The sequence below is a fragment of the Gallus gallus genome, chromosome 1 (genome assembly GCF_016699485.2).
Source record: "Gallus gallus isolate bGalGal1 chromosome 1, bGalGal1.mat.broiler.GRCg7b, whole genome shotgun sequence".
In the NCBI taxonomy this organism is placed as follows: Eukaryota; Metazoa; Chordata; class Aves; order Galliformes; family Phasianidae; genus Gallus; species Gallus gallus.
This window is the reverse complement of record NC_052532.1, coordinates 117,556,599-117,565,705: the sequence shown is the minus strand read 5'-3', so window position 1 is coordinate 117,565,705 and position 9,107 is coordinate 117,556,599. Positions and strand designations below refer to the sequence as shown.

Below are 9,107 nucleotides of genomic sequence, written 5' to 3'. Positions count from 1 at the left end.
GGAGGACAGTTTAATAGTTCCATACATGTATTGAAAGGGAACAGAGCCAAAGATAATACACTGTACATAAGCAGCCACAAGGTAGGCCAGCTTCAGCTTTAATGTCAGGTGAAGTTCAGTCACTAGTGATAGGGCATTCCCAGAAAGATGATACAATCTCTGTCCTTTGGGGTGTTCTAGATCAAGTTAGACAAAGCCATGACAGGGATGATGTGGTGCTGAGCCCTCCTGCTTTGAGCAGAAGGTTGGTTAGGGAGAGAACCAGATGTTCCTTTCAAACAGCTCTCCCTCACCCACTGAGGTGATTCCCTGCTTCGGCACAGAATGTATCCTCCCCTGAGCCGAGAGCCTCACAAAAACATGCTGTGTTTTGGGGCCTGCAAGGTTGCCCTGCATGCTGTCTGGTCCCCAGGCCAGGGCACGTCACTCTCTGTGAGGTGGCACTCCTCAGCGTGATGTCACAATGGCTGCCTCTTCCACCCCTGTGGCAGCGGTGGGAGCGGTGGCTCAGTCTCTTGTGAGAGGCGCAGGAAGAGGACCCAGAGAGAGCATTGTGTCTATCTGGAGATATCCTGCTGTGATGGAGCGGCTGAGAGCCCTTCGAGGTAAGGTTCTTCCATCTTTCCGACACCGTGATATTACCTGAGCACATGCGTGCCACAAATGTCTGTTTAGGACATGCCATTAGCACTGTCCTTGCTCTGCTAAGTGCAGCTGCCCACCATGGTTCCCTAGTACCCCAGCAAGGGGAAGGCTCTCTCCCCTCTCCCCGCCAACCACACATGTGCCAGCATAGCCCAACCCATGCTGTGGGGCTAGAGGAGCATTCCTCCCAGAGCTGGACGGATGCGCAGCCCTGGCTCCAAGCAACACCAGCGACAGCTGCTCTGCTCTTTCCTTCCAGGTCTCTTTGCCTGTGTGGGCTGCATGCCCAGATGTAGGCGTTGCAGGGAGAGAGGCAGGGCGGCAAGCCCTGTCCCCACCTGTGCCGTGACTTTGCTGCTACAGCGCCTGCAAGATCAGGAGGTGAGCTGGGGACATCCAACCTTGCCTTGGCCCAGTGCCACAGTCCCACGGGTGCCAGGCCCTGGCAGCACATCCGCATAGCGATGGGTGGCAGTGGGCAAAGTGAGTGTGACTGACCCCTGTCCCCAGGGTGACCGAGCGCAGGCGTACTGTGAGCTGGAACACGTCCTGTGGGAAGATGACAGCCGCCCGCCGTGCGGAGTGGTGAACCGGCTGCTGGCTGAGGTGTCCCAGGACCTGACGGCAGCCCAGGTGAGGGGTCACTCCCAAAGGCGGCAAAGGGAGCCGCCTGCCCGCGCTGGTGTTCTGCTGGCAGTGGCTTAGCCCGTCCAAAGGCCTCAGGCAGTCTCCTGTGCCGCGTGTCACCAGTCACTCTTTTTCAGGGCGTGACAGGCAATGTGAGGATGGCTGCCAGCAATGCCCTGGTGGCTCTGGCCCGGACACACTTCAGCTTGGTGATGGCTGAGCTCCAGGGCCACCTGAAGGCCACAGGGGAGATGTCCAAGGAGTTTGTGCTCATCACCCTGAGCAAACTGTTCAGCTGCTACGGTAAAGTGCCCTCAGCCTCCTGATGTCTATGACAACAGGGGAACGGGGTCTCTCCCCTCTGCGCGTGATCTGCGTTGAGCTGGGGGATGCAGGGCTGCAGCCCCTCCTCCCTCGCTGCCAGGGCTCTGACCCTAGCCTTCCCCTTTCCCTCTGCAGCTCCACAGTGCATCTCCTTCATGTGGCAGACGCTGGCCGGCCTACGCAGTGTGGTGGGCCAGGTGAAGAGTGGCCAGACCCTGCATGTTGCTTGTGCTGGTGAGTGCTGGCCCCAGAGCAGGGGGGCTCAGGACAGCCCCTGCTCCTCGCCCTGCTGCAGACTCTCACAGGCTCCCTTTACTCTCTGTCTCTCTCTCTGTCTCTCTCTTTTTTAAATTAATTATTCATTTGCTTTGTTCTGCTTTGTTTTTGCAGTTGTGAAACAATGGTCAGAAGGAGTCAAGTTTCACTTGTCCTCTGGAAAGCAATGCCCCTGGCCTGCCATGGAGAAAGAGCAAATCTATGAGAATCTTCACCAGCTCTTCTGCTCTGTGGTGAGGAACTGGCAGGACTGCAAGGAGGAAAAGGTGAGCAATGCTGCATTTCCAGCCCAGAATGGCAGTGCAGACATCCATGTCGGCAGCTCTGCCTGTGCCCAGCGGGCTGAGAGCAGAGGGTGATGAGAAGGAGTGGGCTGGCTCTGCAAAGGGCCCTGAACTGGCACTGTGCTTGGGGCTGGATCTCCCTGCCAGGAAGCAGCCACATGTCACAGCATTGTGGCAGGGAGATCTGGGGATGAAGGTGTGGGGAAAACCTGATTGCCCTCCAGAGCAAGCCTATCTCCTACTGGGCATGGGGGCATGGGGAGTGGGAAGGGAAAGAGAAAGCCCTCTCTGTAGGAAGGGCAGACCTTCAGTCTTTGATGCTGGGCCTCTGCCATCCCTCTCCAGGACAAAAAGGCCATCCTCGGGGCTGTGGCTGCCATGATGGCTGTCCTCCTGCAAGAGGAGATGCACCGAGAGCAAGTCTGGGAGCACCTCCTCTGGCTTGGGCACCTGTGTCAGGAGGTCCAAGACACCTTCAGGGTGGCCAAGGTAAGATGTTGTGCAGGGCTCAGCGTGGACGTGGGGCCCATGCAAGTGCCAAGAGGGGCCAGGGGCATGCAGGGAGGAGGTGGGGAGCCCTTGGAGAAAGAAGGAACAGGTGTGCAAGGGAGTTCTGAGGCTTCCTGAGCTCTTCAGTCAAGGAAGGAACAACCCGGACGGGAGCCAGAAGGGGGCCAGGAGTCACCGGGGCCCATCTCCTGGGGATGGGAGGCTTCACCACCACCACTGTGGGGCTCTGAGTGCCTGAGGAGCTCTGTGCTAACAACCAGGGGGACCGCGTCCAGTTGCATCTGATGGGGGAGAAGAGGGCTGCTGGGTGGGAAATGCCTGCAAACAGTGCTCAAACAGGGCTCGGTTGAAAGCAGAGAGACTCTCCTGGTGCTGCTGGGAGGGGGGGACAAACAAGAACACCTGTGCGGGAGCTTCTCCCAGCAAAAAAACATTGGGAAACAGTTTCTCTGCTCCCAAGTGGCTAGATGTGGCTTCAGCCCTTTCTTCCTCTCCTGGTCTCTTGCAGAGCCTCAGTATCTTCCTGGAGGCCTTGGAGGGAGTTGAGTGTGTTATCCCCAAGGACAAGTTTCTGGCCATCACCAGTGCTGTGTTCTACCAGGTAAGGGGAGTCTATCCTTGCACCCACAAGAGTTTCCGTCTTGGCTAAGTCTCAGGAGGACTGCAAATCTCCGAGCCTCTGGCAGCCATTCAGCCTTAGTTCCTGCATGCCTATGGCTGCTCCAGAGCCGTGTGTGTGCCCCCGGGATGCTGTGGGTCAGGCTGGGTTTTGTCTCCATGTCCTTTACCTGGGAGTGCCAAGGCAGATGAGAGCTGGCAGCACAGTTTCTTTTCTGTCCTCAGTGCTGATGTGATTTTCTCAAATGGACCTTGTTCCCACAGCTCTCTGATGAAACCAAGCAGCACAGCGAGACTGACAAAGTAGAGCTGACCCACTGCATCCTGCTGCAGGGTAAGGAGAGGAGCTTTGGTGATGCTTGGCGGTGCCCTGGCCAAAACCTCTCTCACAAACCTCCGGAATGGGTGCGAGTTTCTTGCTAACACAGTGTGGGATTTTCTCCCTGCAGCCCGGATCTGCCCAGAGGAAACGGTCCTGTTTCTACAGTCGCAGCTGGGTAGTGAGAGGGAGGCTGGATGCGTGGCAGCCCTGGGTCTGCTCGGTGCTCTGGCTCGCTCTGATGGTCAGTACCACAGGTTGGGACTTCCAGGGATCCCTTTTGCCATCTGGGCTGTGCCTCCATGCATGCTTCTGTGCATCTCTTGCAGATCCTGTGATGACAGAGAAGCTGCCCCAGGTTGCAGAGGCTGTGCAGTGTCTGTGCAGTGACCTCAGGATCCGGGTGAGCTGGTTTGGGAAAGGAAAGGACTGTTGGGGTGGTGATGCTGCTGCCAACATGGGCAGGGCTGGGGTGACCAGGGAGGTGCTGGCTCCTGTGGGGAGAGCAGGCAGAGTGGAGTGGGCAGGTCTCTGTGCTGTGCATGGAAAGAGTACCGTCTGGTGCTGAGGCCTGGCCCTCACCTCAGGAGCCAAGGCTTCTCCTCTGCTCTTGTTGTCTCTGCTCATGCCCAAAGGGCTGCCTCAATGAGCAGGTGGCTTCCCTTTGCCTTCTGACCAGAAAAATCACACCCACAATTGACCCCTGGCAGGTGCGGAGGGCCATTCTGCATTTCATCAAGGACATGCTCAGTGCTAACGCCCGGAGCTGCTCAGCCTGGGATGTGGTGGGGCACATCTTCAGTGAGTTCAGCCGCACCATGGGAAGAAGGGTAAGGACACTGGGCAGCATCTTCCTTTGGAAGGCCTGTGCTGCTCACAGGGTGGCACAGAAGCACCAGTGTGGTCACACCTGATCCTCCTGAGAGGCTCCTAGGAACTGAGCATAACTGGCGTTTCAACAACACTGTTGTGCAGGCAGCCGGAGACCTTTCTGCCCAGGAAGCCCAGGAAGAAGGAACTCTCCAAGAGCTGTGCATGGACATCCTGGGATCACTGGATGTCTCTGTGAGCGGGATGTCCAAAGTAAGTCACACCCTGCCATGCTGCTGTTCCTTGCCTTTGCATCACATGTTCCTCGTCCCATTCCAACACCCCAGGTCTCTTCTCCAGTGTGCTCTGAAGCACACAAGACTCAGGGAAATTCAGAGTCCTCTTCATCTCTGTGCGGAGGCAGGAATGCTGACATGCTCAACCGCCTCGTTCTCTACAGCTCCTGTGGCCCCGGCTGCTGCTGTACGTGGTGCCAGCCCAGTACACGGGCATGCTGATCCCAGTCTCCCATTGCATCCAAGCCCTGGCGCAGAGAGAGGATCTGACAGAGCAGCAGATAGAAGAACTGGATTCCCATTTTGTCAGCTCCATATTTCAAGGTAGGAGCAGAAACTCCCCCAGTGATCTCTGCTGACCTGTGTTAGCACCCAGAAGGGGCAGTGGAGGTATGTGTGGCAGGGCACAGAGCGTCTTGCAGTCTTACTCAGCACTTCTTTCTCCTCTCAGGCCCAATGCTGACTCCCCAGACACTGCTGGCACGCCTGTTGGTGAGTAGATGCTCCAGAGGGTGGTGCCATAAGCCCCAGAGAGGAAGCAGCGTGGACATGAGCACAGCTGTTGGCTGCTCCTTGCCTGCCAGGGCAGAGCCAAGCTGCTTCCGTCCTGGGAGAAGCTGCTGCTCTTGCTGCAGAAGTGACCCTGCTTCTCTTTGCTCTCACTCAGGTGGTGGCAGGGAGCCCTTTTGCAGGCAGCGAACTCCAAGCTGCTGCCTTGCTGCTTATGCAAAACCTCCACAGCAGGATCCACGGAGCTGTGGGGGCCATATGGGCTGCTGAGATCCCCCTGCTGCTGCAGTACCTTGAAGGTAAAGTGCTGGTGAGGAGGGAAGGGCAGAGGCAGGGAAGGGGGGGGTGAAAATGCATCTCTGCAGTGTGGCAGAGGGGAAGTGTTGCCTGCGGCCCAGTGCTTGCTCTGCTGCTGTTCCCATTCCAGGGAGACAGCACTGACACCCGGGGACCTTTCCCCCCAGGGATTTGCCCATTCCAGGACACGGATGGGGCCTTCACATCCCCTCAGATAGCAGTCTTGGGGCAGTTCTGTGTTCCTGCTGGAACAGTGTTTGTCGGGAGGGACAGGTCATTGTGAAGGGGGTGCAGGTTCCAGCTTGGCAATGTTGAGTGCCCAGGCCAAGCCAGGTTTACAGCAGCTCTTCCTCTGTGTCTTGATCCCAAGCAAGTGTCTTTTGCTTCCTGTTGTGGTGCAGGGAAAGATGAGAGCGTCCTGGACTTTGCAGAGTGGGAGCACCATCTGCTAAAGGTACAGCACTGCTGGGAGGCATGGTGCAAAGAAGTGCTTGCCTGCCTCAAGGAGCCCTGCTCCTATACGAGCCACCACAGGACAGGAACAGCCTCTCAAATACTGCTGTGGAGCAGCCGCACACCTTTGCAGCGCTGCTTCTCTGTCCCATGCCCAAGAGGGGTCTTAGGTGGAGAGTGGCAGGTGGCTTAAATGGAGGGAATGCTGGTGGGATTTGGGAGAGGGACCGTTCTTCCAGGCAGCTCTCCCCAGAAGGCTGCAGCAACTTGGGAATGCGGGAAGAGGCAAAGGGCAAGGGATCATTGGCTTCTCCTGTTCTCCAACAGTTCCTGAGGGCATCGCTGGAGACCGTGGAGGATGAGGCCTGGACCGAGGCCCTGAGCTGCGAGTTGAGCCGGTGGTTGAGCAGCTCTCCCAGCGGCTCTGGAGAAAAGGTGGGTTTCCCCTGGCTCTACCCAGTGGTGAAGCTGCAGGTGCCCAACTGGGCCTGGGGATGCAGGCAGTGCTCTGCCCACGACGGCTGCTTACTCTGCTTCCCTTCCCTGGCCCCTGCCCCCCAGAGTGCCTTTCCCTGCAAACTGCCCGGGAGCTGGCTAAAGCTCCGCCCTGCAGCTGCTCTCAACATCTCCCAGGGAGAATAGGTCCTTCCCACCTGGCCCTCTCACAGCAGGTCAGGCTGCTGCCACATCTCACCTTCTTCTTTCCCTTCCCATGCAGTCTTTCCTGTACAAGGCTCTGGGGACAGTGCTGGGAGCTTGTAAGGAAGTCCTCCACATCCAAGAGAAGCTCCTGCAACACCTGGAGGAAGCAAACGCAGAGGAGCCATCTGAGGCTCAGGTGAGCTCTCCTCCCAACGAACTTTGGCCAGCGTCCCCGGTCTGTCTGTGGGGCAGAAGGCTTCTCCTGGCCATGCTACAGGCCTTTCGATCTCCTCACTGCTGCCATTTACCTCAGGCAAGGAGCAGACTGGCCCCTGTGGCTGGCCGTGCCAGTAGATTCAGGCCTGCACCAACTGCCCCTTGTTCTTTTGTGCAGGGAATGATCTCTCTTCTCAGCCATGCTGCTGAGAGCAACTTCCACACAGTCCTGGACACACTCACCATGTTTGCATCCAGGCTGTGCAAAGGCCAGAATGCGAAGATCTCCAGACACAAGAAGGTGAAGCGTTACGGGTTTCCATCTTGGCTTTCTTCCCCCTTATTTTCACGGCAGCTCCTGCCTTGGGAGCCCAGGTGCATCGTGGGGCACCGGGGACCATTGAGCAAGTATCTCAAGGCATTTCCCCCCACACAGATGGAGCTGGACAGCAGAAGAGCTCAGGCCACACGCAGCGCTCTCATCCTCGCCCATGGCAGCTTGGCACTGCGAGCCTCCAAGGAACAGCTGCTCGCCCACCTAGAGGGAGACATTGTGGGCAACATCCTGCTGCTCTACAGCTGCAGCTGCTGGGTGAGAGCTTGGGGTTTGCCAGGGTGTCAGAACATCCAGCTGCAGCCCCTCCATGTGGGGGGATGCTGAGATGGGCCTTCTCTTTCCAAAGGTCCCTTGGGGAATGGTTTGTGCCCAGATGAAGATCCAAGCCCTTCCCTTAGCGTTGCCCCCACGTGTTCCCCTTGCAGCCCTCAGCCCTTCCCGCAGTTCAAAGAATGTTCTTCTCTCTTGGGCCTCAGGACTTGCAGAACAAGCTTGCGCTGGTGCAGAGCATCACCGACTTGAGCTCTGCCTTCCAAGCTGTGGGTGACTCTGCCTGCTTTAACCTCTCCTTGAAGGGCAAGCTGCTGGAGATCCTTATGGTGAGTGCATAGAGCCAGTGCTGTCTTCGGCAGAGTTCTGGGCTGTGCCACTTCCTTGGCTCGCTTCCCCAGAGCCATACAGGTCTCCCTCAGCCACAACTCCAGCTGGTGGGGACCTTGTGTGCTGGCAGGCAGTGGCTGGGCAGCAGGCGAAGTCCACCAGCTGTGGAGCTGCTGCATCCTGCAGTGCTTCTGTGGGAAACATGGGAGTGATGGGGCCACTGTGTGGCAGTTGTGTCTGTCTCTGGGCTGGGTGGGAGAACTCTCATGTGCCCCTTGCCCACTTTGACAGTGTCTCTCTGGGACTTACAGGACTTGCTGAAGAGGTATTACTTGGGCACCCCTGTCTCCCCTGTGCCCCTCAAGGTGGTTCTGGCCCTGGAGCAGTTGAGGTAAGGGTGGGAGCCTCTGGGGTTGCAAGGCAGGATGGTGGTCCTCCATTTGGGTAGCTCCCGAAAGCCTGGAGGGGGCAGGGGGCGAGGAGCTGCATCTACAGGAGAGTCGGCTGGGCTGTTGTGCCCAGCAAAGCTGAGGTTCTGGGCAGGAAGAAAGGCCCTGGTGCTCCTGTCCCCTGGCAGGGAAGAGAAGGGAGACCTGGTGTCTCCTTCCCTTCAGAGCAGGAGGTGGTTCACTGCTGCCGGGGAGGAGGCGGGCGCTGCTGGAACTAAAGGCAGGGCTCAGCAGCACAGGCTGCAGGGGTGTTGGCTTTGCAGCTGTCCATTAGGAGAAACTGAGATGTTGCCTGAACCAGTCTGGAGAGCAATAGTAAAAGCTCTTTCTGCTTTGTGTTCCTTTTTTTCCCTCCTGTCAGCAAGCTGAAGCCATCTTTAGAAAACAAGCACATTTCTGAAATGTTGGTTCTGTGCTGCAAGAACATTGTGACACATCCTTCAGCAGGGATGATGCTGAAGATCAGGAAGTCACAGCAAGCAGCTCAGTACCTGCAGGTAACCTGCCATATCTTTCCTGGCCACCTCTCAGTCTGAAACCTACCTCAGCACTCACACCCTATGCTCTCGCAGCAGCCGAGATGCCACACCTCAATCCCTTCTTCTGCTTTCAGCTTCTGCAAACATCGTTGAAAGCTCTGGCCAGGCTCATGATGGTCCTGCTTGAGACAGAGTCCAACCGTGGCTTCTTCCAGAACATAGTCCATGTGAGTACGTGTGCGGCAAGGGAGAAAGCATGGTGCCTGTTGATAGCAGGGACAGAGATCCGGGGACTGAGGGGAAGATAAGTGGGGGAGAAATCTCCTGCTGACATGCCAGCTCACTGTGAGCTCAGAAATGGGCAGAGCAATGGGCCCTGCAGGGGGAAAGGCAGGAGCCAGCCTCAGGCAGGCCA

General features: G+C 57.4%; 1 protein-coding gene across 1 annotated transcript in view; it reads left to right on the top strand.

The window, feature by feature from the left end:
- Window positions 1-448: 448 nt before the first annotated feature.
- LOC100857292 (maestro heat-like repeat-containing protein family member 2B) overlaps window positions 449-9,107 on the top strand; it is a 10,903-nt gene continuing 2,244 nt past the window's right edge. Inside the window, exons 1-25 of the mRNA XM_025146432.2 lie at window positions 449-605; window positions 905-1,026; window positions 1,156-1,278; window positions 1,410-1,575; window positions 1,732-1,830; window positions 1,987-2,138; window positions 2,502-2,645; window positions 3,175-3,267; window positions 3,549-3,618; window positions 3,734-3,847; window positions 3,933-4,006; window positions 4,314-4,433; window positions 4,579-4,686; window positions 4,874-5,033; window positions 5,161-5,201; window positions 5,377-5,518; window positions 5,918-5,970; window positions 6,297-6,404; window positions 6,688-6,807; window positions 7,006-7,128; window positions 7,264-7,419; window positions 7,641-7,763; window positions 8,076-8,155; window positions 8,575-8,710; window positions 8,827-8,919. Of these exons, the coding sequence (XP_025002200.2) occupies window positions 464-605; window positions 905-1,026; window positions 1,156-1,278; window positions 1,410-1,575; window positions 1,732-1,830; window positions 1,987-2,138; window positions 2,502-2,645; window positions 3,175-3,267; window positions 3,549-3,618; window positions 3,734-3,847; window positions 3,933-4,006; window positions 4,314-4,433; window positions 4,579-4,686; window positions 4,874-5,033; window positions 5,161-5,201; window positions 5,377-5,518; window positions 5,918-5,970; window positions 6,297-6,404; window positions 6,688-6,807; window positions 7,006-7,128; window positions 7,264-7,419; window positions 7,641-7,763; window positions 8,076-8,155; window positions 8,575-8,710; window positions 8,827-8,919 (2,862 nt within the window). The 5' untranslated portion in view covers window positions 449-463. The remainder of the gene's footprint in view (window positions 606-904; window positions 1,027-1,155; window positions 1,279-1,409; window positions 1,576-1,731; window positions 1,831-1,986; window positions 2,139-2,501; window positions 2,646-3,174; window positions 3,268-3,548; window positions 3,619-3,733; window positions 3,848-3,932; window positions 4,007-4,313; window positions 4,434-4,578; window positions 4,687-4,873; window positions 5,034-5,160; window positions 5,202-5,376; window positions 5,519-5,917; window positions 5,971-6,296; window positions 6,405-6,687; window positions 6,808-7,005; window positions 7,129-7,263; window positions 7,420-7,640; window positions 7,764-8,075; window positions 8,156-8,574; window positions 8,711-8,826; window positions 8,920-9,107) is intronic.